The sequence below is a fragment of the Pelodiscus sinensis genome, chromosome 1, assembly GCF_049634645.1.
Source record: "Pelodiscus sinensis isolate JC-2024 chromosome 1, ASM4963464v1, whole genome shotgun sequence".
Taxonomy (NCBI): domain Eukaryota; kingdom Metazoa; phylum Chordata; order Testudines; family Trionychidae; genus Pelodiscus; species Pelodiscus sinensis.
Window position 1 is genome coordinate 26,721,479 of NC_134711.1, and position 27,789 is coordinate 26,749,267.

At 45.5% G+C, this 27,789-nt stretch overlaps 1 protein-coding gene and 1 long non-coding RNA gene across 3 annotated transcripts in view; one reads left to right on the forward strand and one right to left on the reverse strand.

Annotated features, from left to right (window-relative positions):
- The window catches only part of COG5 (component of oligomeric golgi complex 5), a 349,021-nt gene that overhangs the window by 173,768 nt on the left and 147,464 nt on the right, over positions 1 to 27,789 (reverse strand). For both annotated transcript variants that reach the window (XM_006120390.4, XM_075927034.1), the window contains one exon: positions 18,061 to 18,191. In XM_006120390.4, coding sequence (XP_006120452.1) covers positions 18,061 to 18,191 — 131 coding nt within the window. The remainder of the gene's footprint in view (positions 1 to 18,060; positions 18,192 to 27,789) is intronic.
- Positions 33 to 27,764, forward strand: LOC142829129 (uncharacterized). Its single transcript, XR_012903443.1, has 5 exons — positions 33 to 144; positions 2,082 to 2,243; positions 3,881 to 4,119; positions 26,825 to 26,884; positions 27,630 to 27,764. It is a non-coding gene; the product is annotated as an uncharacterized LOC142829129 (long non-coding RNA).

A 27,789-nucleotide genomic window follows, 5' to 3' on the forward strand; every position in this document is an offset into this window, starting at 1 on the left:
AGGTGTTCTCAGCATCCTGAAACCATGAAGTAGCCAAGTGTTGAGGTGGAGTTTGTGCAGCTTGAGAATTGCGCCATGATTCTGGGAAAGAAGACTGTGTTGAAACAGAAAACCATATGGATCCCTCACTGTCATTCTGCAGAGGTAAGGATACCATGCTGGCCTTGATCACGCTGGTGCAATGAGAATCATGCGAGCTCAATCTGTTCTTATTTTGATGATGACCTTGTGGAGTACGGGAAGGGGTAGAACACAGAGTAGCGGTGCGTCCCATTTGATAGAGCAAGCATCCCTGGTCGCAAAAAGGTCCATGTCTGGTTGAGGACTCATGGCAGAATGGTAACTGACTTGGAGAGCGAGTCTCTGTATGGCGTGTAAAGTGTGGCGAACCAAGACTGACGGCATCTCATGTGGAGCCTCACTAGCCTGACAGCGTAGGTTGTGGCGGCCATGTGGCCCAAAATTTTTAGGCATCTGTGAACTGTCATGGTAGAGATTGTTTGTGCTACCGCTATGAGGTTGCATAGGGTGTTGAATCTGTGCATGGGTAAAGTTCCTTTGGCTGTGATGTTATAGATGTGTACTCCTATAAATTCCAGTGCCTGTGTGGGACAGTGTGTGGATTTTTTGTAGTTCATACGGGAACTGAGGCAGAGCAAAAGGTTTGTGGTAGTCTTGGTCGTGTGTTTTGTCTGTAGGAGGGATGTGCCTTTTATGAGACAATCGTCTAAATATGGAAATATTATGACTCCTGAGGACGTAGGCATGCCACTACAATAGCTAGGCTGTGTCTAGACTGGCCAGTTTTTCTGGAAAATCAGCCGCTTTTACGGAAAAACTTGCCAGCTGTCTACACTGGCCGCTTGAATTTCCGCAAAAGCACTGACTTCCTACTGTAAGAAATCAGTGCTTTTTGTGGAAATACTATGCTGCTCCCGTTCGGGCAAAAGTCTTTTTCCGAAAGACTTTTGCGCAAAAGGGCCAGTATAGACAGCAGAGATTTCTTTTCCGCAAAAAAGCCTTGATCGCGAAAATGGCGATCGGGGCTTTTTTGCGGAAAAGTGCGTCTAGATTGGCCACGGACACTTTTCCGCAAAAAGTGCTTTTGCGGAAAATCGGCATGCAAATCTAGACGCTCTTTTCCAAAAATGCTTTTAACAGAAAACTTTTCCGTTAAAAGCATTTCTGGAAAATCATGCCAGTCTAGATGTAGCCCTAGAGTTTTAGAAAACACTCTGGGAGCTGTTGATAGGCCAAACGGGAGCACTCAGTATTGGTAATGGTGACGGCCAACTGTGAATCATAGAAAACATCTGTGGATGGGATGGATTGTTATGTGGAAATACACAAGGTTGAGAACTGAAAGCCAGTCTCCTTGATCCAATGCTAGGGTCATCATCTTGAATCATTGGTAAGCGATGTATTTGTTGAGCTTCTGTAAATCTAGAATGGGCTTCCACCCTCCATTCTTTTTCTGTGTCAGAAAATCAGTTGAGGAGAACCCTCGGCCATGGAACTCTGTTGGTACCAGTTTTATGGCGCCTAAGCGGAAGAGGTAAAGCACCTCTTACTCGAGGAGGGTCTCGTGAAAGAGGTTCCTGAAGAGGGATGGGTAGGATGGGTGGGGAGGAGGAAGAGAAATGAAAGGGATGGAGTAACCATGGTGGATGAGCTCTAGGATCTATTTGTCCAATGTTATTTGAGCCCATTATTGAAAGAAAGGGCAGAGGCAGTGATTCAATTGTGAATGGTTGGCTGATGGTGTAATCACAAGGTGTGTGTCTTTCTGGCCCCTGATCAAACCTTCAAATTTGCTGTTTGGATGTTGTTGCTGGGGTTGAAGCCTTCGTCGCTGGGGTCTTTGCTTTTGTCTGACATAATATCTTGGTTGCTATCTGTATGGCTCTCTGGGTCTTTGATAATTGTTATATCTGGCTCTCTTAAATAGGGGCATGTTTATCCCCAGAGTCTGGAGGGTGGTTCAAGAGTCCTTCGTCGAGTGAAGTACTTCGTCGGTTTTTGCAGAAAGAGATTGGTCTTATCAAATTGTAGGTCTTCGACTTTCTGCTGAAAATCCCTAGGTATACCCGATGCTTGGAGGCAAGATATTCTCCACATCACAATTGCTGAGTTAGTGATGCGTGCAGCTGTGGCTACCACATGCATTGCGGACTGTAGTGCCATGTGAGAAACTGTATGGCCCTCCCGCATAATGTTGAAGAGAATAGGACTCTTATGTTCGGGTAAGTATTGTGTCAGTGTTTGGATTTTGGAATAATTAGAGTAATCATAATCTGTTAACATGATGGTGTAATTCACTGCTCTGAGAAGCAGAGTGGCTGAGGAACATACTTTGTGGCCCAAAATGTACATTTTTTTGTGGTACTTGTATGGCATTGATCTAATGTTTGGCTGTTTGGTTCTGTGTCTAACAGAATCGACTACCAGGGAGTTTGGTGGAGGGTGAGTAACAAGAAAATCCATTCCCTTTGGTGTGATGAAATATTTTCAAACTGCTCTCTTATTGGTTGGAGTGAGGGATGCCGGGGTCTGCCAGATGTTGTCCATAATAGCCTCGTTCATGGGGAGGGCAATTCTGGAGGAGGTAAGAGGTTGCAAGGTTTGCAAGAGACGATACTGCTTTTCTTGAACTTCCTGCAAGTCTCACTCCTGAGCCAAAGCTACCCTTTTAAAAATTTCTTGGAACTTCGAGTCGGCCGTCGATGGCAGGTGGTGGAAATTACTGCCTCATCTGGTGAGGATGACAAATTATGGACAGAGGTCCTCTCTTCGCCCACCAACAAAGCATCCTCCATCTCAGTCTGGACCGGGGACATAAGCATTGTCATTGAAGCAGAGGGTTGAGGAGAACAAGCTGGTTCCCTGGATGTTCTGGAAGGTGCAATGTGATGACTCTCCACATGAGCACGTAACTCCCATGACAGCCATTGTACCCGGTAAGAGGGTGGTGGATATGTATAATGATGCATAGGTAGCAGGCCCAGTATCCCAGGATAGGGCTCTGTGTGCCTGGCTGGAGTGCTGGGAAGAAAAACGGCTGTGTGGCTCAGTGCTGGCTTCACTCCGGGAACGAGACACATTCGGCGACCTGCAAGAGTGCACCAATCATGCTGTCGATGCTCCTGGGACAGTACTGAGGTTTTTGTATTGCTCTCTGAAGTGGGAGTAGACAGTGCTGATTGGTCCAGAGGCAGCATATTGGCACGGGGTCTCTTAGGTGCCACGCCGGTGCCGAGCAGCATTTGTGTTGGACAGACAGTGCCATCGGTGCCGCTTGTTTTAGTTTGGGCTCCGAATGCGCACTCTTATGTGGTGCTGGCATCTTGGGCGGTGCTGTGCCCGATCTGCTGGGCCTGTCCATGGTGATGACCCTCAGGACAATCGATGCTGAAGGTAAGGATCGGGCTGAAGATAGACATGTTTCTGAGACAGACTTCCCAGAAAAAGTAGAGGGACGTAATCTGTCCATAGCTTTCGGCTCGGATGGTGATTTTGAGGCAGCTGTTGTGTCCTCTGAAGATGGCTGGAGAGACCTTTCATAGAGGAAGGTGTGTAGTCTGGTAGCGTGGTCGTGGTGTGTTATGGCCGTCAATTTGGAGCAGTGAGGGCACTTTTGTGTTTGGTGCAATTCTCCAAGGCACTTTATACACGCAGAATGCCCGTCAGAGACATCCCGTCATCCCGGCAAGATTCACGCCTCTTGAAGCTGGGAGACCCTGGCATTAGGCGCGATGAAAAGTGGCTGGTCAACAGAAATATATATATATTTATTTTTGGAGGGGTAGGATTGGATGGGGGGGGCTTAAAACTTGGAAATGTGAGGAAACTAAGGGGAATTAACCTTTTTTTCCCTCTGTAGAATAGTGGGAAGGAAAGAAGCTCCATCTGCTGCTAAGGTCGGTAGAGAAGGAACTGAGGGAGCCACACTGCACGCACACCTAATGGACACCAATGGCACGAGGGGACACCATGGCGCGTGTGCAGTGGACAGTGCTAGAAAACCTCCGGTTGCCAGCATGAGGACGGAGCACCCACAGGGACACTACACGAAGAACAAAAAATATTTTTAATAGGGTCTTCAACCTAGGGGAAAAAAAGGTATGACATGATCTAAGAGCTGAAATGTAAGGGTAGACAAAGTTAGACTGGAAATAAAGTGTACGTTTTTAACAGTGAGAGAAACTAATCAGAGAAACAATTTACGAAAGGTTATGGTGGATTCTCTATCACTGATCATTTTTAAATTGAGATTGGATTTTTCCCTAATGATCTGTTCTAGGAATTATTTTGGAGAAGTTCTCTGGCCTGTGTTACACAGGAAGTTAGACTAGATCATTACAATGGTCCCTTCTGGCCTGGGAATCTATTAAGCTATAAAAACCTTGATTGTTTTGTATTTAAAAAGAGAACTGGGTATTTGACTTAAAAGGAGATGCATGGACTTCGCAAGCATGTACATAAAACCACAGAAGGTCAAATTTTGGCCTTACCAACCACAACTGTGTTCCTTTCAAAAAGATAAAAAAAATCTAGAGATTTCTATTTTAAACACTCAGTTTTATCCTCCCACTAATCTTCAGATTCTATAGATTTTTATTAAGATCCTGAGAAATAACAGCTCATACAGACTCCACCTGTATCAAAACATCTGATCACTTCCTGTTTGTGTTTTCACAAATGTTCAAAGAGTTGAATTATATTTTTCATTTTTGTTGTGTAAAATTCAAAATGTTTTGCTTTCTTTGCTTCAGTCTGAATAAGCTTTAGCATATGTAAGATAAAGTGTTAGACATATTACATCATTTTTTCTTCGCCTTGTGATTTATGTTCTTTAAGTTTCAAGCCCAACATTACATACAATTGTAAAGAAGCAGACCTCATTATACATCTCACCTAACTAAATTTTTAAAACCTTAGAAGTAAATTCCCTTCTCCCTCAAGAGTCTAAAAATACATTGAAATAAACTGTTCAGGAAATACTCCTTGTAAAGATTTTCATAATTCTTTCCTCAAATACAACTAGATATTTTAACACAGTATGTTAAAGATACATTCAGTACTTGCCACCTGGTCCTGAATAACATTCAAAATCAACTATCTGAAAATACAAAGGGCTATAAAACTTAACACTCACAAACATGAATCATGAAAGTTGCTAAGACAAAACATCTGTTTAATGTAGTAGGAATATAATCTAGTGTGTGTATTATTTGAAGAAAAATTCAGGACATAAAACCACAAACTACAAATACAGAACGTAAATGTACATACCCAAATTATTCCAAACTTATCATATAAGCAACTACAAAAACACTATCCCCAGCAACCCAGAGGCATACCTGCTCAACAGGGATCCAATAAAAAGTTGGGCTACTTCATGACTTCTTACACAAAACACAAAATAAAAGTAGTAGGAGAACCCCAAATCTCTTATGGCCAATATCCAGGCTTGAAAAGTATGAAAGTAACCATATTTGTCACATGAATACATACATCTATAATGGAACACATAGTACAGGCAGTCCCCGACTTACGTGGATCCGACTTATGTCGCATCCGCAGTTACGAAAGGGGCTCCCCCGGAGGACACGGACTGCGGGACCTTGCGGTCCTGCCGCCCGTGTACTCTGGGGCTTTCTCCGCGTCTCCCTGGTCTGCAGACCAGGAAGATGTGGAGCAAAGCCACGGGGGGGCTCGGGCAGCGAGGCAAAGCCTCGGGGAAGCCGGCAGCGGAGCAGCCCAGCAGAACAGGCTTTTCTCCAGACACCTGTGGCAGAGCAGCTGGGGCGCTGCCGGTTGGTCCCGCAGCGCCGCTCTGGGCACTACTGGACCAACCCGGCAGCACCCCAGCTGCTCTGCCTCAGGCGTCCTGATTCAGCCGCTGCTGGTCAGTTTCAGCAGCGGCTGAATCAGGACGCCTGGGACAGAGCAGCTGGGGTGCTGCTGGGTTGGTCCAGTAGCGCTGAGGAGCGGCGCTACTGGACCAACCCAGCAGCACCGCCCCAGGCGTCTCCAAGTCAGCCGCTGCTGAAACTGACCAGCGCTGACTACAGGAAGCCCCAGGCAGAGTTGCTCTGCCCCAGGCTTCCTGGAATCAGCTGCTGATCAGTTTCGGCAGCAGCTGACTTGGGGACGCCTGGGGTTCTTAAGTTGATTCTGTATGTAAGTCAGAACTGGCGGTCAGTTTCAGCAGCGGCTGAATCTGGACGCCAGTTCCGACTTACATACAGATTCCACTTAAGAACAAACCTATAATCCCTATCTTGTACATAACCCGGGGACTGCCTGTATCTGTTGTCCATTTCTGTAATTTTGTATTTCTCAGGACAATGGATGGAAGCACATCATCTTCCAAATCAAATTATTCTCTTCATCAAGAAATGGGTGAAGCAAACCAAGCAACATTTCATCATGAGAATTTCATCTTTCTTTTTCTTCTGATACAATTAAGCACAAACAAAATTCTTCCAAACAGTCCCCAGTTTGATTGGAATCAGGTCATTCACTAAAGTACAAAAGAAATCTTCTTTAATAATCTCTTGATTATCTTGATACAGACGGAAATGTTTAATAAAACTCTCAATTCTTCAAATGAGGTGAGATTAATTTTCCTGGGATTTATTTGTGAATATGAATAAAAAATGGTCAGACAAGGTCAAATCCAACATGTAAAAAGAACCCACACTGATAGGCGTAAACACTCTTTAAGATCTTTTTGCTACATTTTCAATAAAAAAATTACTGCCTACTTCCTCTTAGCATTGTCTTCAATAGGATTTTGCTTTAGTGTAATACACATTAGGAAAGATATACTGATGAAAAGAGAAGTTACTCACCCTGTGAAGTAACGATTGTTCTTCGAGATGTGCCCCGTGGGTGCTCCACTCTAGGTGTCGGGTCCCGTCCCGGCGCCGCAGCTCGGAGACTTTTCATAGCCGTGCTCCCGCCGGCTCGCGCATGTGTGATTCACCAGGATAGCGTTCGCGCCTTTGATCAGCCGCGCGCGAGCCGGCAACCGTCTGTTCCTCTCATCCGCTCATCTGAAAGAGACAACAAGAAGAGAAATTTTCCCGGAGCGGGGAGGAAGGGCGGGTCATGGAGCACCCACGGGGCACATCTCGAAGAACAATCGTTACTTCACAGGGTGAGTAACTTCTCTTTCTTCTTCGAGTGGCCCCGTGGGTGCTCCACTCTAGGTGACTTCAGAGCAGTACATAGAGCAGAATCACAGCGCTCCGGAACCAAGACTATCAGCACGGTTTAGTACTGCTGTAGCCACGGAGAAATCTGAAGCAAAGTGTTCTACTATAGCGTAATGTTTTATAAAAGTTTCATATGAAGACCATGTTGCTGCTCTACAAATGTCGCGAAATGACACTCCACTGAGGAAGGCCGTAGTGGCAGCCACTGCCCTAGTTGAATGAGCTTTAGGGCGAGAGGGGAGAGGCTTCCCTCGCAGCGAATGACACATCGATATACATAAGACTATGAGCTTAGAAATGCGCTGAGAAGTTAAAGGCTGTCCTTTTGAGTGGCCCGCTATCGCAACCAACAGACGGTCTGTTTTCCTAAAGCCCCGTGTTCTGTCGATGTAGAACGCCAATGCCCTTCTCACGTCTAGAGTATGTAAGTGCGCTGCTTGAGTTGAGGTATGAGGTTTTGGAAAGAAGCACGGTAAGACCACCGGTTCATTTATGTGGAATTCAGAAGACACCTTCGGAATAAAAGCTGGGTGGGTCCTCAAGGTTACTGATTCTTTCGAGAAAACTGTGTATAGCGGAGAAGCCATGAAGGCTGCTATCTCACTCACTCTGCGAGCTGAGGTGAGGGCTAGGAGAAAAACCAGTTTGAGCGTAAGTAAGTGTAGTGTTACTGTTGCTAAGGGCTCGAAAGGGGGACGAGTCAAAGTTTGTAGGACCAGGTCCAGATTCCATGCGGGGGGGGGAGGTCTCCGCGGGGGATGGAGATTCAAGAGCCCCTTCAGAAATCTCTTCGTAGTGGGGTGAGCAAACAACGAACTATCGCCAACCCTATGATGGAATGCATTAATTGCTGCCAGATGCACCCGTAGCGATGCAATTGTCAAACCGTTGTCATGAAGTTGCAAGAGATAGTCCAGTACACAAGGTAAAGGTGCAGAACGCGAGTCCACTTTATTGTCTGCACACCAGGTTTGGAACTTTGCCCACTTAGCTGTGTAAGCAATACGAGTAGATTGTTTCCGGCTATGCATCAACGCTTGTTTGACTCGTTGGGAGCAGGATTGCTCGGAATCGGCAAACCAGTCAGCATCCACGCAGTGAGGTGTAGGACCTCCGGTCGCGGGTGACTGAGGAATCCGTTGTCCTGGGTCAACAGATTCGGAAGGGAAGGTAGAGGATATGGCACTCTCACTGACATCTGGTGAAGCGTTGAGAACCAAGGCTGGCGAGCCCATGCTGGCGCGAGAAGAATTACCCGAGCTTTGTCTACGTTGATCTTTTCGAGAACTCTGGGAATTAACACTACTGGTGGGAAAGCATACAGTAACGACGTCCCCCAATGGAGCAGGAAGGCGTCCCCCAGCGAATGGCGTCCTATCCCGGCTCTTGAACAATAATTGGGACATTTCGAATTGAGTTCTGTCGCAAACAGGTCTATCGCTGGAAATCCCCACCGACCGAAGATGCGATTCAGTATGTCCGAGTGAATCTCCCACTCGTGGTCGTGTGGAAAGCGCCTGCTGAGAGAATCCGCTACTACATTGTCGGTACCCGGCAGGTAGGAAGCTGTTAGAACAGTGTTGTTGGTAATACACCAATTCCATAAACGGATGCTCTCCGTGCAAAGAGAACGGGATCGCGCCCCTCCTTGCTTGTTTATATAAAACATAGTCGCCATGTTGTCTGTTAAAATCCTTGTGGTTGTATTTCGAATGCGTGACTGAAAATGCCTGCACGCGTGTCGCACCGCTCTCAATTCTAGCACATTGATGTGCAAAAGCATTTCTCTTGTCGACCACCGTCCCTGGACCGTGAGATTGCCCATGTGGGCTCCCCAGCCTATGAGGGAGGCATCTGTCGTTATTTGTATAGTAGGTTGGGGACGATGAAATGGAACGCCCATGAGGAGATTGGTCAGGTTGACCCACCACTGGAGGGATTCCCGGACATACTGCGGCACCACTAGAGGTCTGTGGATACCGTGTTTCAACGGGATGTAGACCGTGGCTAACCAGTGTTGGAGGCAACGAAAACGTAACCTTGCGTTGGGCACGACGATGGTGGCAGCCGCCATATGCCCCAACAGTTGTAAACAGACACGTGTGGGAATCGTTGGAGCGTGGACCACCGTGTGCACCAATTCCTTGATAATTGTAAAACGTTCCATCGGTAAATACGCGCGAGCCGTGGTTGAATCGAGGCGTGCACCTATGAACATGAGATTTTGGGATGGAACTAGTGTTGACTTCTTCAAATTTATGAGAAGACCCAGGGTAGCAAACTCGTCGGACACTGTCCGAACCATATGACACGTTTCCGTGTAGGTCGTGCCTTTTAGAAGGCAATCGTCCAAGTAGGGAAATATCGTCACCCCTAACCTGCGTAGGTGGGCCGCGACCACTGCTAGCATCTTGGTGAAGACCCTGGGGGCACATGCCAGGCCGAATGGAAGAACCCTGTACTGGTAATGTTCGCTCCCCAGTTGGAACCGAAGGAAGCGTCTGTGTGCCACGTGAATCTCTACGTGGAAATAAGCGTCTTGCAAGTCGAGGACTGCAAACCAATCTTTTTCGTTCAACGACGGCAGAATGGTCGATAAAGCTACCATCTTGAAACGCTGCTTTCGAAGGTGCCGGTTTAGTCTTCGAAGGTCCAGGATGGGCCTCCATCCTCCCGACTTCTTTGGTGTGAGGAAATAACGGGAGTAAAAGCCTTTCCCCCAAAACTGCTTGGGAACTCTCTCTATCGCCCCGATGTTGAGCAAACGTTGAACTTCTTGCTCCAATAGATTCTCATGAGAGGGGTCCCTGAAGAGGGACGGGGAGGGGGGAGTGGTAGGGGGAATAGAGAGAAAAGGGATGGAGAGGCTGGATTGAACTACCTCTAGCACCCATCTGTCTGTGGTGATCGTAGACCAATGGTGGTAAAAAGAGCGTAAACGATGGTGAAAAAGATGGTGAATTTCCGCATTGACTATGGAAGATTGGTTTGTATCCTCGACAAGCAAGTCAAATCTGTTGCTTAGTAGACTGTTGATTGCCCGAACGGTTCTGTTGTGGACGCTTGCGCTGGGGGCGCTGTCTAGGACGCTGGTTGTCGAAGGGCCGTGATTGTTGTCTAGGGAAATTGAAGTCATACCTCCGTTGGTATGGGAAATAACGCCTCCGTTTGAAGGAAGGTGTATACATCCCCAGTGTACGTAAAGTGGTGCGTGAGTCTTTTCCCGAATGGAGGACCTCATCGTTGTTTGCCGCAAAAAGTTTAAGTTTGTCAAAGGGCAAATCCTCAACCTTGCTCTGCCACTCCTTCGGTGCCCCTGCAGACAAAAGCCAAGATGATCTCCTCATGGCTATACCAGTAGCAGCGGCCCGAGCTGCTGTGTCAGCCACATCCATAGCGATCTGGAGCGCAGCGCTACACGATGTGTACCCTTCCTGCACTATCACTTTCAGGAGTGGCTTCTTGGTGTCTGGGAGATGGTGCAATAAATCCGCTAATTTGGAGTAATTATCAAAATTATGGTTTGATAGGTGGGCTGAGTAATTCGCAATGCGAAGTAAGAGTGTAGCTGACGAGTACACTTTCCTCCCAAATATATCCAATTTTTTATTGTCCTTGTCTGAAAGGGGATTTCTGTACTGTGGCGCCTTACTCCTACGTTGCGCTGCATCCACTACTAGTGAATTGGGTTGGGGGTGATTAAACAAAAAGTCCAACCCCTTCGCTGGAACAAAATATTTTCTATCAGCCTTTTTACTTGTAGGTGCAATTGATGTTGGGGTTTGCCATATGTCGTCCGCTACTTCCATAATCGCCTCATCGATTGGTAGCGCTACTTTCGCACGTTGTTGAGGGCGTATATTCTTGAGAAGGCGATGTCTCTTAACAGGCACATCTGCTAATTGGATGTCTTGTGTGTCTGCCACTCGCTTGAAGAGATCCTGGAAATGTTTCAGATCGTCCGGTGGGGAGATTTCAGCTGGGCAAATTGCTTCATCCGGGGAAGACGATGGGCAGTCCGCCGGGGAAGTTTCCGGTTTAGGGTCCTCCGTTTCTGATAGTTGACCCTCCTCTGGTTCGGATTGGTCTAATTGAATTGTTGAGCTTTTGGCTGGAGAAGGTGAGTGTAGTGATTGTGATTTGTGGTGTGAGTAGCCCGTTAACGGTGATTGGCAGATGTGAGAAGACCCTCTATGTGATAAAGGTGAACGATGACGGTAGAGGTGTTCGTCATACGATCTATGATATCGGTCACAGCAACGTTCAGAGCGTGACGGAGAGGGGTATCGGGAAGAATGTGCGCTATCATGCTGGATATAATAAACGCGGCAGGGGGAGCTCCTCCCCGATCCGTATCTCGAGAGACGGGAGGGCGATCGGGATCGTGAACGGGATCGATGTGCATCCAAATACACCGCATCCCTATAACCATGCCGACTGTACATCATCCGAGTGGGGGAAAAATAGTCGTGATAGCGACTCCGCCCTCTTGGTGAAGCAGGTGGGGAAAAAGACCTGTGTCTGTGATGGGTCTTTGATAATGACTTCCTATGTGTTGGAGTCTGATCTGTACCCCGAGGTATAGGGGAACCAGTCACTGATTGAGGTCGGGACGGTGCCGGAGAGGCCAGCTGCTGCTGATCTAACGCCGGTGCCAGCAGGACGCCCGGTGCCGGAGTTGACAAAGGTGCCGAGCCTGAGACATTAGCGTGTTCTGCCTCAGGTCTCGGTGCTGGGGAAGACGGTGCCGACGTCACCGCCGGGACAGGGGAGACAGGCGCCGATCCCCCGGGCGCCGTTGAAGCCGCTGAAGCCGGTGCCGGGACGCTGGTCAGTTGCGGTGCCGGCGCGCTTGTCAGTTTCAAGGCGCGGGAAACTGAAGCCGCTGCCGGCTTGCTCTTCAATTGCGGCTCCGCTCCCGGTGTTGGTGCTGAAGCCGCTCTGGCTCTAGACGATGAGGGCTCCTTTGTGCCGTTCCCCGGGAGTCGTGTGGACCCCCCGGGGGTCACTTTAGATGCCGCTGCCGGGGTTGAAGCTGCCACAGGGAGGGATCGCGCCCGGGGCGGCTTTGCCGCTTGTGAGTCAGTCGGTCCCGGAGAAGCCACTCTCCGCTTGTGCTGGGAGATTTTTGTGGCTGCTGGAGGGGTAGGATCAGGCTGCAATGCCTTGCCGAACATGAACATACGGAGTTTCATCTCCCGCTCCCTCTGGGCTCTCGAAGTCAGTTTGCGGCAATGGGTGCACTTGTCGGGGACATGAGTGTCTCCCAGGCACCTAATACAACTATCATGGCCATCAGCCGTTGGCATGGCTTCTCGGCAGATCGAACATTTCTTGAACCCAGTTGATCCTGGCATTTTGAGTCAAGTTATGGAAAGATTGAAGCTTGTTTAACGCGCTGCAGTTAGTCAATTTCACAGCTTCGCGCTTAGCCGCAGCGCTTCAGAGTAAAAACAGTTTTAAGAACTACTTTCTTTTTTTTTTTTTTTTTTTAAACAAGGGAACAGGTAAAGCAAACAGGAACACAGCTAACCCTAAGAACTCTAACTATTTACAGGTAGACAATTATCTAAACATGACTAGATAAGAGATCAGGGAGCTCCGACCGCGACCTGAGGCGGTTGAGAGGAACTGACGGTTGCCGGCTCGCGCGCGGCTGATCAAAGGCGCGAACGCTATCCTGGTGAATCACGCATGCGTGAGCCGGCGGGAGCACGGCTATGAAAAGTCTCCGAGCTGCGGCGCCAGGACGGGACCCGACACCTAGAGTGGAGCACCCACGGGGCCACTCGAAGAAGAAGCCAGAGTTCTTAAAGGACTAAAAGAGACATGAATCTTTCAGGGTAGGCTATGAAGAGCCATGTTGCCTTCTCTTCTTGCTACATATTTTAGAAATGTGTGTCTGTCTTTGAGTCCATTTGTTCAAGAATTCCTCCTAAATGGTAAGAACTAGAATCACCAAATTTGGTATGGAGCTTATTTTATCATAACTTGAAGCATGGTAAGGATTTGGTTGTGCCAGGACAATAGGATGTGCCTGGAATACAACTGTTTCTCATAAAACAGAAAAAGAGGAGTATGGAAGGAGGGACAGTTATCCTGCAGAATGATCACAGGGGGGACAGCAAGGGACCAGAGATGGGAACTTAAATAGCTATAACCTCACTAGGCCAGTGGGTAGCAAGGGGAGAGAAAGGGACAGCTATCTACTATACATTTCAGAGAGTTGGTCAGTTTCTGTGTCTTTCTGTCCCCCAGCTGGGGTATATGCTTCCCTCCCTTGGCTATTGACAGGCACTTCTCACCTGGCACCAAGTTGCTGCAGTGAGAGAGGACTGAGGTTGTCCTCTCTCTCCGGGGAAGCTGAATTCTTCATCTGCAGCCCCACCCGAGAGCAACGATTTAAATGAAGAAAAACAAAGCTATTTCAGTGAAGAACCTGAGGGACGCTTGGTAAATCTAGTTGGTTATATATGGGGACAAGCCCCGTAACCTTGAAACTGGTTAATAGATTATGTGGTAAGAAGCCCCCACACTGCAACCCCCACACTGGAAACAATTACATGCCTGGTATAAAGTATCAGGGGGGTAGCCGTGTTAGTTTGAATCTGCAAAACCGACGACGAGTCTTGTGGCACCTTACAGACAAACAGATTTATTGGAGCATAAGCTTTCATGGGAAAAGATCTGATGAAGTGGGTCTTTGCCCGCGAAAGCTTATGCTCCAATAAATCTGTTAGTCTATAAGGTGCCACAGGACTCCTCGTCACTTATGCCTGGTATAGGAGAGCATGGGTGATGAGCAGGTAGCACTCCTTCCCTGTGTTAAAACTTCATGAAAGGTGCAACCTCCTGTTTAATTCTATACATCTGTTCTCATTTTGTCACTGAGTCTACATCAAAAAACTATAGGCAAGAATGCTCAGTGTAAGTATAAGTATGAGACGGACTGACTTTTTATTGGTATTCCATTATCTAGCACAAACAAACATGGTAAAGGAGTATTCCATGTAATTTATGGTCTCTTATTTGAGGAGGTGGGTCATTTTTTCCATTAACTTTCAGTAGAATTTCTCCAAGTTATATCTTCCAAGCAATTAAGCTTAAACCAAGTCTTCAATTCTGAAAATGTTGGGAACATTTGTACTATTTTGGTGTTTTTATTTATAATTGTTTTCCTTTTTTAAAAACATGGAAGAGTGATCAATTTAGTGGGAAAAAAGCACGCAAATGGTTTTTCTAAATACTGTGTGTCTGTCTGTCCTCCAGCTTTGTTTCCTATAGAATCCCAACTTGACAGACCTTACTATAGACCAACCTTCCACTTACAGTAATTAAAGGGTCTTAAAAATAAAATAAAAGATTATATTCATTATAAGAGTATAAATCTATTTTTAAAATTCTAAGACAGGAAAATAGAAAAATGCAGAAGAAAGGATAGATGATATTATAAATAATTAAATAAGTTTTTCAGGCTGTTTAGACTGCAGATAATCAGATTTAGTATAATTGAATATAATTATGCACATTCATTCTGATACTCCTTAACGTAGATTTTTATGTCAGTGTTTAAAATGTCTTTTAAAGTTTTAATAGGAAATCTATGGAATCAGCTCATTATACCAAAGCACAGCTGAATAGCACATTTCTTGCAATTCTCAGAAAATACATTTTTCAAATGTATAATGCTCAATCTTAAATATAAATCTACTATATATTTGAAACAGCCTGTCTGAGTCTGTTCAAGAACTCCTCCTAAATGGAAAAACTTAACACACAACAAATAATCTTTCAGCACCCTAAAGACTAGCAAAACATGTAGATGATATCAAGAACTTTTGTGGGCACATCCCACTTCTTCAGATGAATAGTTATTAATTTCAAAATTAAATCTTTAATAAGTGGCCCCCAACCAAAAAAGGTTCTCCACCCCTGTCCTAAATTTTAAGAGATAGGACCACCAAATTTGGTATATGGTTTCCTCTTACCTCTTATCATACCATAAAGCAGTGGTCTCCAATCTTTTTAACCACAAGATCACTTTTTCAGTTTAAGTGGAATGTAAAATCTACCTCTAACCCAAATACCCTTGCCCCACTTCCTTCCCACTCCTTTTCTGAGGCCCCGCCCCTGCTCCATCCACTCTTGGAGACCTCACCCTGCTCACTCCATTTCCCTTCCTCCCCCATCCTCACTTACTTTCACCGGGCTGGGGAAGGGGGTTGGGGTGCAGGCTCTGCTCTTGGGCTAAAGCAGGGGTTCTCAAACTTTGATACCGCAACCCCCTAAAATGCTAATTGAATTTGTGTGACACTCCCCACCCCTCACCAAACCCCCTGAGACAGACCCCTTAGCACTCCCTATCCCAGTGCACTCCCCCTGCATCAGACCCAGACCCCCCTAGTGCCCCTCCATCCCAGTGCACTCCCTCATGTGTCAGACCCAGGCCCCCCAGCACCTCCTCCATCCCAGCGCACTCTCCCCCCACCTCACCCCCCATGCAGGCATCCTCAGCATCTGGAGCCCCACTCCAATCAAATCTCCCCCCTCTCCCCCGCCCCGCAGATCCAGGCACGGAAGAAGAATCTTACTTTTAAACTGTCTGCTTCTGCCACGGGCCCCGCTGCATCAACTGGCAACTTGCAGGGGAAGCATCAGGTGGCCAGCTGTGGGTCTCTACTGGTCAGGTGGGCCAAAGCAGTGCGTGCTCCGCTCCCACCCAGCCCAGCACCCTCCTAGAGTGGCACTTGGCAACTGCCCCCTCCTGCCATCCCCTTCCCCCACTAGATTCTGCGGCGCTCCTCACTCCCCCGCCAGATGCGGAAGGGGAAAACTGACCGGACGGAGCCCGGACTGTCTGGAGATGCTGGGGAGACACAAATGCAAAAAAAAAAAAAAAATCCAGCTGTGAGTTGGTCCCACAGACTGAGAAACACTGGGTCAAGGGGTTTGGAGTGTGGGAGGGGCTCTAGGTTTAGCCAGGGTGGGGGATTGAGGTCCAGGAGGGGGTTCAGGGTGCAAGCTCTGGGAAGGAGTTTGGGTACATGGGGACTCACGTGTGGGGCAGGAGGTTGGGTGCAAGAAGGGGTTCAGGACTGGGACAGGGATTCAAGAAGTAGGCTCTGGCTGGGCACTGTTTAACTGAGATGGCTTCCAGCCGGTGGAGCAGTGGAGTTAAGGCAGGCTTACTCCTGCCCTGGTCCTGCACCACTCCTGAAGGCAGCTGGCACATACACAAATGGCTCCTTGGTGCTATGTGCTGCCCCTCATCTACACGTACCGAGCCCACAGCTTCTACTGCACAGTTCCCTGTTATTGATCAATGGGAGCTTCAGGAGTGGTGTCTGCAGGCAAGGACAGCATATTGAGACCCCCTGCTCTACCTCTCTCAGAAGCTGCAGGGACATGCCAGCCACTTTCCGGAGCAGCAATTACCACAGGGATAATGACTCCAGCCATGACAGGTTAGGTATTTTAGAACTCACTACTTAAAAGAATTAAAATGTAAGCACAAGAGAAATGAAAATTATGAAATGCACAGACCAGTCAAAACCCAAAAATAACCCACTTTGCAAGCCGTACAAGAAGTAACAACAACCCCCCACGTGTGTGTTGAGTCAGGAGATGAGAGTGAAGGACAGTTTGTGTTTGTGAGAATGACAAGAGACACACACACAATGTGTGCGAGTGACAGAGATTTGCATTGCCAAGCTCCCGCCATCACCTTCTCTTTGTGTGGAGATATGGTACAGGAGTGGGGGGAGGAAGGACATCCTGAAATCAGCACCTCCCCTTTTCTCCCTCCCACAACCTGCACAGCAAGAAGGAGACTCCCAGGGGGGCAGCTCCAAGGCAGAGGGCAAGAACAGCATGACAGTCAGTATAGGGGCAACTGAAGTGCCAGCGTTTGATAGCTTCCTGGCCTGTCAGGATCATCTGTCAGAGGCTCCAAGATCTTCCAGTAGATCCTGATTTGCTGGTTGATGACCACTGCCTTAAAGCAGATTAGGCTTTTGTTGTGTGTGGGGGGGGAGGGGAACTGATGCTTCCCCTCTACCAATTCATACAGAGATGCATAAAACCATACAGAAAAGGGACAGAATCATGATGCAGGGGAAAGGAGCAGGCTGGTAGGAGCCACACATCCCTCCCCAGTCCTGGACTGCCTCAGCCCCGAGCCTCCCACTCCCCAGGCACCCTTTAGGGAGGGCAGGGCAGGCTGCAGCTCTCCTCTCTATTCATATGGGATATTCAGGGGAAAGGGCACAGTTTGCTCCATTCCTCAGGCAGACGAATCTGGACCTATCCTACCGTGGGGACATGCACCCCTCCCCAGGTGTGCCCACTGCAGCAGCCATGGAGAGGTTCTTCTCACCTGGCCTTAGGCTGGTGCAGTGAGAGGGGACTGGGGTTATCCTCTCTCCATGCGGAAGCCTGTATACTGAATCTCCTTATCCCCAGTCCCACCCCAGAACCATTAATTCAATTAAGAAAAACAAAAGTTACCTGAATAAAGACGACCTGGGAAACACTGGGTAAATCTACTAGTACAATATTTTTTCAATTAACAAAACAATCTTTTTAACACAAAAAAGGAGTTTAATTTTTGCTTAAGTTTTCAGGCTCTTATCCTGCAATATCTTACTTTAATGTTTAAATTTATTCATGCAATTAGCCCTTGTTAACTTCTGTGGGAATCTTATGTGAGTAACAATTGCTCAGATAAGTAAGACTTTTCAGGTTTGGTCTCGCAGTTTAACAATCCTATAGTAAATAACACAATAGCTTCAAAGCTGTATATTAATCTTTGCTTTTGATATGAAAAAATGTATTTTACCTGAGTCTCCACCCCTTGCTCAAGTAAGCGCTTAGCCTGATTTTCCACTTCAAGTCGAGCCCTTGCAATAAAAAGTAGGTCATTTTCAATTACTTCTATTCCAGAGAGGTCTATTCCTTGTGAAAGATAATCTATAAAAACAACAAAATTTAGATACAATTTTAAAAATTCTGACAGGTATGATAAAGAAACATTTCAAACTCACAGTTATTTCTGGCATTTTCACATGATATTTGATGTGGCTTATATTCAGATAATTTATCGCATTAAACTGAAAATCAAAGAAAAATTATTCAAGTGAGCATTATTACAGTAAATTCATTGCACTCATTTCATAGCTTTTCTGTAAACCAAGACGTTTCCAAATACGTGGGTGTTTTAATTAAAGTGCAAAAATCATTATTTAGTTTGGAGCCTGTATGTCAAAGATGACAGAAAAATCTATTTTTAAATGCAAAAAGAAGGATGGTCAAATCTCTTTTCAATATTACAAGAATGTTTATATTTGACAAATAATATGATGAATGTTACTAAAACCATTTTATATACACTTTTTCCTTCTTTCAAACCCCATTTGAAAAAAAAATCCTAACACAAATAAGGTATGTGATATTAGAACCAGGAGCGGTAGTGACTGATCTAAATTGGTGTCTGGAGGCAGTGATGGTTTGGATGAAGTCAAATAAGCTGAAGTTGAACCCAGATAAGACTGAGGTCCTGTGGATCAGGAGGCCATCTGTTCGTGAAGGTGGCATGGCACCTGTTCTAGATGGGGTTACTCTCCCCCTGAAAGAACAGGTACGCAGCTTGGGAGTCCTCCTGGACCCCTTTTTTAACATTTGAAAATCAGATTTCTTCAGTGGCTAGGAGTGCCTTTGGGCAACTTCGTTTGATCCGCCAGCTGCGACCCTTATTGAACAAACATGACTTGGCCACAGGGATCCATGCTCTTGTTACATCCCAACTGGATTACTGTAATGCACTTTATGTAGGGCTGCCTCTAAAGAGCCTTCGGAAACTTCAACTGGTCCAGAATGCGGCTGCTCGAGTTTTAACTAACAACTAGTTATAGGGAGCACATTATGCCAGTGCTTCAACAGCTGCACTGGCTTCCGGTATGTTTCCAGGCACAATTTAAGATTTTAGTTATGACCTATAAAACCTTAACTGAGTTGGGTCCAGGGTATCTGAAGGACCGTCTTCTCCCATATGAACCTACCCGGGGATTGAGGTCAGCTGGGGAGGCTTTGCTTCATGTTCCCCCACTTGTGGAGATAAGACTAACATCTACATGGAACAGGGCATTCTCAGCTTTTGCTCCCAGGCTGTGGAATTCTCTTCCTCAGGATATTCACATGGCGCCAATGCTAGTGTTGTTTCAGCGTCAGGCTAAAGCCACCCTTTTTATTCGTGCTTTTATTAATGTTTGAGTCTGTATGTATGTGTGTGTTCCTCCTCTCTATGGCTACATCTAGACTGGCATGATTTTCCGGAAATGCTTTTAACGGAAAAGTTTTTTGTTAAAAGCTTTTGCAGAAAAGAGCGTCTTGATTGGCATGGACGCTTTTCCGCAAAAGCACTTTTTGCGGAAAAGCATCCGTGGCCAATCTAGATGCGCTTTCGCTCAAAAAAGCCCCAATTGCCATTTTCACAATCGGGGCTTTTTTGTGCAAAACAAATCTGAGCTGTCTACACTGGCCCTTTTGCGCAAAAGCTTTGCACAAAAGGACTTTTACCCGAATGAGAGCAGCATAGTATTTCCGCAAGAAGCACTGATTTCAGACAGTAGGAAGTCAGTGTTCTTGCAGAAATTCAAGCAGCCAGTGTAGACAGCTGGCAAGTTTTTCCGCAAAAGCACTTGCTTTTGCGGAAAAACTTGCCAGTCTAGACACAGCCTATATGTTTTAAGCTGGTTATGTCCCTCTGAGGTCTCATATTTTAAATTCTCATATTTTAAATTTTTATATATATTTGTATTTTTTGTTTGTTTGTTCTTGTAAGCCACCTTGAATATTTTAAATAGAAAGGCGGGGTAAAAATATTTAAATAAATAAATAAATAAATTCCACGTTTCTATTTTTTTTAATAGCTAACTCATCCAGAGGTCTAATCTTCATCCTCTGAGCAGATACAGGGCAGGAATTTTTATTTGTCTGTTCTAGTTCCCTTTGAACACTTTCAAAAAAGAGTCCCAGGAGGGCAACAAAAGCAAACATTGCACCATCAGGTCCTAATTTTACATTTTCCTTCCCGATTAGAACATTATGAAATTTCCATTTGGACTGTGAAAAGTTTCCTTCTCTTTGATAGTACCGAAGCAGGTGATAACTGAAGACAGCCATTTGCTCTGTAGCACGGATGGATACTACATATGATACGGCAATCCAGCTTTAAAAATTTTACATCTAAATTACGGGGGGAAAAAAATCAAGTTTACACATGTGCCATGAGGAAAATACCCTAAAAGATGATTTCTAGTACTTACAGTACATATCACAGATAACAGAGATTATTTTTACAAGTATTTGAAGTAATTCCATTTTTGTCTGTATATCCACAAAACTCTCATTTTGTGGATTTCCTATCCCCATATATTGATCCACTGTCATCTTCCTCCCACAAAATGCATGCTTTCTTCCCTCCAAAACATTATGCTGTGCCTCCCTCAACTTATTTGTAGCCTTCTTTCATGCACCCATCTGATGAGACCCCACACCCACAGCCTCCTCCTGCACCCCCCTGCAGACACCAACTCCCAGCCTGTTCCTGCACCCTCTCCTGCCCCTGCACCCTCCCTCCCAACACCTGCTCCCAGCCAGCTCCTGCACCCTCCCCGCTAGACAACCTACCCCCAAGCCTGATCCTGCACCCTCCCGCCTAGCCACACACTGCACCTTCCCTTGCTCTTGCCCCTTCCCACCTGGCCAGACAAACTACTCGCAGCCTGCTCCTGCTCCTCACCTCTCACCCAGCCCTTGCACCCTCCGTCTTGCTCCCCGCCTCCGGCCCAGATCTTAGAATCATAGAACTGGAAGAGACCTCAGAAGGTCATCAAGTTCAGCCCCCTGCTCTAGGCAGGGCCAATTCCAACCTTGCATCCCATTCCTTTTGCTGGCAGCCCTGTCCCACACACTGAACCCCCCAGTCCCAACCCCGGGGGGGAGTGGGTGTCTACAATATTCACTAACCCTGGAACCTCCGAAGAGTAAATCTGGGGATGGTCCTGCTTTGGGCAGGGGGTTAGACTCAGTGATTTCCTAAGGTCTATTCCAGCCCTATGATTCTACAGGAAGCCCTGAACCTCAGTCCTCCCTGTCCCTCCCTGGTGGACCTGGAGCACCAGTGGAGCGAAGTATCTCAATTGAGAGCCACATCAATGAGGGTTGGGGGTTCTGGAGGGGTGAGGGGTTTTTGCTTCTCACTTTTGTGGTCCCCAATTAATTTTTATGTAGGTCAGTGAGCCCCGACACAAAAAAAGTTCCCCACCCCAGAAATAAAGAAAAAAAAACATGGGACCCTTTTGTGTTGGACAAAGTAAAAAAATTAAGTTTGATAAACTAACATGAGAAGGTTAAAACACTTAGCCATTTAATAACTGAAATTAAATTTTCCTTTCTTACTAGTTAAATATGCAGCACTAGCAAAATGACTTAAGTGTAATTATGTAATTAATAGTGAGTTTCCATTAGCAACTGGCGGTCCACGGAAAGATTTGCATTGAGCCAGGTGGGCCACGAGCCAAAAAGTTTGAAAACCACTATGTTAGGGGGATGGGAGAGTGATTTGTTGTAATGGGAATGAGAGGGTAGGGCTATTGGCAGCACAGAAGGGCCCGGGAAACGGCGTCCCCCACCTGCGAGGAGTGACCTGGGCCGAGCCCTGCTGGTTGGAAGCTCGACCTGCACTCACCCAGTGCTGGCCTTGCCAAGCAGGTACAGTAGCAGCAGGAAGAGGTGGCCAAAGCGCTTACACTGACCGCCATGGTCCCAGAAGGTAATTTCTATAAAACCTTAATTACTGTATACATTTTTAGTATGTTATAAAAAAATCATTTTGCCAATCACTGTGTCCACTCAATTTTTTTCATTATCCTCTCTTATGCACATTCATTGCCTATTTTTAACTCCTTTATATTTAATAAAATTGTGGTCCACATTTATAAAAAAGCACACGCACGTGCACACACAGAAATTCCTGCGTACGGGCCTGCATACAGAAAACATGTACTTGGCAGATGTCAATGACACTGGTTCTGAGCATATCCCTAAGAAAGCCCGCTACTTGCCACAGACAAACTACATTTTTCAGTCCTAAATAAATAATACTGCCATTTCCTTAATCTACAGATGAGAACTCACAAATCGGTCTTCAAATTAGGTTTCCTCGTGCCAGCACAGAACATAGCATTGCCAGTACAGCAGCAAATTGAATTAAAAATCTGGTAGATCAGGGATAAGGCTATTGTACTGAATTGGAAAGAATTACAAAAAAAGGCTTGCAAATCCACAAACAGAAAGAGTAAGGAGAGTACAGACTGAATATGTTTATGCAGTAAGATTTCTAAACTTCATATTGCTGAATGCTAGCAAAACAAACAAAGATACGAAAGATTTTTTTTTCTGTGTGAACTTTGGCAATAGTTAGGTTCTTGTATTGGTTTTACCTGAACATGATGCAATTTTAAGTATGTTCACTAGCAATACCAAGCACATAATGTAGGTAGCTAATCTGATACAAAGGGCAGGGATAAGACTTGTATTTCTATTATCTAAACAATAAGGAAATAATAGAATGAAACTAAAGACATTTTAGCCTACAATACCTGAGTATGTTGGCATGTTGTATTCTAGTTGGAAAGCAGGCTGCTATTTGGTAGCTTATGTATACACAAAAAGGCAAATGATATGGTTCTGAGCAAAATCAAAGAAAATAGTTAAGGTGGGTTTTCTTTTTAAAAAAATCAGGTATAATTGAAGTCTAATACACCATCACCTACCAATCTTAAAATAATTTTTCATTGTAATTCACTTAAAACTTTCTCATTTCTTAAATTGTTATTAGAGACACAAGTTAGGTGAGGTAATATCTTTTACTGGGTCTGTGACACTCTGCCCTCCATATTTACTATATCAGTATAATTATGATGTGATTATGACATAATTATGATGCATCTTAATCCAAGAATTTGGAGCGCAAGTGGTGTTCTCCTCTATCCTCCCTGTTGAAGGGAAAGGACTGAGCAGGGATTGTCGAATTGAAGATGTAAATGCGTGGTTGAGCAGGTGGTGTCGCAGAGAGGGCTTTGATTTCTTCGACCATGGGACTCTGTTCCGGGCACAAGGATTGTTAGGAAGAGATGGGATCCACCTAACGAAGAGAGGAAGGAGCATATTCGCGGGAAGGCTTGCAAACCTAGTAAGGAGGGCTTTAAACTAGGTTCATCGGGGGAAGGTGACCAAAACCCTGAGGGGAGTGGGAAAGTCGGATACCAGGAAGAAATGCAGAGAGGAAGGAGAAAGAAAGGAGGACGCCTGTCTCGAATGGAGAAGATAGGGCAATCAACTGGTTACCTGAAGTGTTTGTACACTAATGCGAGAAGCCTGGGCAACAAACAGGAAGAACTGGAGGCCCTGGCCCAGTCCAAGAAATATGACTTAATTGGGATAACAGAAACTTGGTGGGATGACTCACATGACTGGAGCGCTGTCATGGAAGGGTATAGACTGTTCAGGAAGAACAGGCAGGGGAGAAAAGGAGGAGGAGTTGCGCTATATGTAAGAGAGCACTAGGATTGCTCTGAACTCCAGTATAAAGAGGGAGAAAAACCCGTTGAGAGTCTATGGGTTAAGTTTAAAGGAGTAAACTACAGCAGTGATGTTGTGGTTGGTGTCTGCTATAGGCCACCAAATCAGGTGGATGAGGTAGGTTTTCTTTGGACAACTGAGCGAAGCTGCCAGATCGCAGGCCCTGGTTCTCGTGGGGGACTTTAATCACCCTGACATCTGTTGGGAAACCAATACGGCAGTACATAGGCAATCCAGGACGTTTTTGGAGAATGTTGGGGATAACTTCTTGACACAAGTGCTGAAGGATCCGACCAGGGGCCTTGCGCAGCTTGACCTTCTGCTCACAAACAGGGAGGAACTAATAGGGGAAGTAGATTTGGGTGACAACCTGGGAAGCAGTGATCATGAGATGGTAAATTTCAGGATCCTGACCAAAGGAAGAAAAGAGAGTAGTAAAATACACACCTTGGACTTCAGAAAAGCAGATTTTGACTCCCTCAGAGATCTGATGGGCAGAATCCCATGGGATGCTAACATGAATGGGAAAGGAGTCCAAGACAGCTGGCAATATTTTAAAGAAGCCTTATTGAAGGTACAGAAAGAAAACATCCCGACGCGTAGCAAGAGAGGCAAACATGGTAGGAGACTGGATTGTATTACAGGGAAAACTCTTGTTGAACTTAAGCACAAAAAGGAAGCTTACAAAAAATGGAAACTTGGACAAATGACCAGGGAGGAGTTTAAAGGTATAGCTCGAGAATGCCGGGGGGTTATCAGGAAGGTGAAAGCGCAAATGGAATTGCGACTGGCTAAGGATGTGAAGGATAACAAGAAAGGTTTCTACAGGGCATTTAGGGTACGTCTAAACTACATGCTTCTGTCGGCAGAGGCATGTAGATTTGTTTGTTCAGCAAAGGCAAATGAAGCCACAAACACGCTCCTCTCTCTCAGGGTCACTGAGAGGGTTAAGGGAGAAAGTGCTTTTGCAATGTGCTTTGTCTTGTACGGTCTCTTCTTGTGGTGTTGAGGCCCTGGGTTCCAAAACTGACATGTGGGAGGAGGGGGAAGGGGGATTGGTGGTGGCATCCATGGATATGGTGTCCAGGGAGCCATGGCTGCTCTGGTGAAGTCAGGCACGTCAGAGTGAAACGACTGTCCTGATGCCTCTGTGCGTGGGGATAGCTGTGGTGAGACCACCTAGGTCATCATCTCCATCAGTTGATAAAGCAGTAGGCAATGCTGTGTAGTTAGATCGTGGTGAATAAGCTGGTTTGTCATTACTTAAAGATGGGGAGTTAAAGGTTGAGGAGATCACAAGAGCTCTGTGATCTCTATAGGTGATGGTAGGAGTGCGAGGTGCCGAAGGTGCTATTGCTATAAAAGATGATGGCGCCTGTGGTGCTACAGAAGCAGAGCATGCACCGTGAGGAGTTATGGGCAGAGAAGGGGAGGGGGGTGCAATGAGACTGCCCTATCAGCTGTTGCGTTGCTGTGGTAAACATTTATGGCACCGCTGTGTTTGTGCTCCATGCCGAGCTTTGTGAGGCAGGCACAGTGTGGCCTGTAGCTTCTGGTTGGGCGAACTGTGTGGTGCGTTTATAGTGAGCTCAGGCCACACCTAAGGGGCCCACTTTGTCACAAGTACTAAGGCATGGCTTATCAGGATTAGTCGACTGCCTCTCGATTGAGCACTGTTTCAGTGAGCACAGGTTTTGAGGAAGTGAGGTAGCCCGTTTATTTGGGAATTTAAGCTGTTTATCCCCTTTGTCCTTGGCGCTCTGCCTGGAGCCTGGATCTGAGGAAGGGTGTTTGTCCTTGTCTGTGAGAATCATTTTTAAATTGAGGTCTCTGTCACTCTGTGTGCACACCTTCAGTTTGGCGCAGTGTGGACAGTCCCATTGGGAGTGGGAGTGTCTGAGGCACTTAACACATTTATTGTGGCCATCTGAGGCCTTCATAGCGTCATTGCAATCTGTGCAGCATTTGAAGCTGGGTGAACCCATCCCACAGTGATATTAATGAATGGCCAGAGGAGCCAGCTGAAGCAAGCGGTGGTTTTTTTGTTGTTGATTTCTCTCTTTCTTTTTTAATAACTACTGGGGAGAAAAAAATTGGAATAAACTAATATAACTGTCTGTAGAACGAATGAGGATCGAGGAGCACTGCGGAGGTCCGTCTAAAGTTGTAGACGGTATAAAGGAACTCAAGGGAGGGGGGTTGCGCATGTGTGACCGTGCTGTGCAGGGGGAGGGAGGGAGACAAGCATTGTGTGGCCCCAATGCCCTGCTCTGAGACACTGGGACGCACCTACATCTACTGTGGAGCACCCCCAGGAATGTCTTGAATAATAATAATAATGCTTTCTTTCACCCTCTGTCTTGTCCATTTAGCCTGTAAACTCATGTGTATAAATGGAGCCCCAAACTCATTTTGGGCCTTTAAAGGACTACTGCAATACCAATAAAAAAGAAACAGCACAGATTGGATGAGTGTTGATGTTCCTCATCCAATAATTACCACACCTTATTAAGTTTTGAGTGCACAGCGGAAAATACTTCAGAGATTTAAAATACAGAGTGCCTGATGAATCCCTTCATGAACAAAAATATTACATGGTAAAGCAAAATATGCATCTCTGTGGATAAGTAGCATTTATAATGTATATCAACCTGAGAATGGGTTAGGACTTTAGGTCTCTTAAGGGAAGAGAGATTTTTGATATTAGAATTCCAAATTTTCTTGGTTTACTAAATCTGAACAGCTTTTCTAATGTACCAGAAGAGATGCTGCTTAATTATGTTCTTTCTTTAAACCAACATAGCTCAGATAGTTATATAATAGGAGTTTAGCTGAGGGAGATAAACCTGACATCAGTACAGCATGTTATGTAGTAAAACAATATTCTGAGCCAAATAGCTGTTTTTGTAACTATGCAGATGACTCCAAAACTTGGAATCTTTCTATATTTGTGATTTCAGTTTCTGACCTCTAAAGCTACTCTGACAACTTCATATGATGAAGATATACTGAGGAAAAAGGTAGGTTAAAACAAAATCTTCACATTGAGTTGTAAATAATGATTAATAGAAAATCTATGAGAATAAAGACAAAATCCATACGTGGTTCTTATAAAACATCACGTAAGTGATGTACTCCATATTATAACTCTATTGATCTTGACCATTCACTAACAAATAGGATAGAAAAGGGGAACCCAGAAATCAAGACAATCAGACGGGAAGACTTGAGAGCTTATTCAAGCCAAACAGAAATGATTCAAAATGGGGATATGTAGCACAGTAAAGCCAATAGACAGGAGCATAAAATTACAACACACAATATGGAAGAGGGAAATTAGAAGGGCTAAAATTCATTTAGAAGAGCAAATAGCTAAAAATGCCAAAAAAAAACCCCAAAAACCCTACCAATTCTTTACGCATATTACTAACCAGAAGTTTATGAAAGAATTGATGGATCTGCTGGATCAGCATAGGTTAAAGTAAAGACAGTGCTGAACACCTATTTTATACATAAAAGTAAATAAAATATATAAATATAAGTCTTCACCATCCGATATGGATAGATGTCTCCACTGGACCTACTCTAGTACAGTAATAAAAATGAGAGACTGAGGGATTAGAAAAGGAAGTATTGGAATGAAAATGAACATTTAAAAAGCAGTAAGTCAACTCATAGGCGCATACAATATCTCCCAAGAGTTCTGATGAGGCTTAAGAATAAAGTAGCTGAGAATGTAACAAAAATGTGTTTTCGCTTATTAAGAACAGGTGCTGATCCAGAGGATTGGAAGACAGCAAATACTGTACCTATGTGACCCAGAGAATGTAGAGATCAGTAAGTCATACTACTGGAGCAGGCAAGTTGGTTGGAATGAGAACTAAAAACAGAATATTAAAACATCCAATATATAATTCTAACCAGC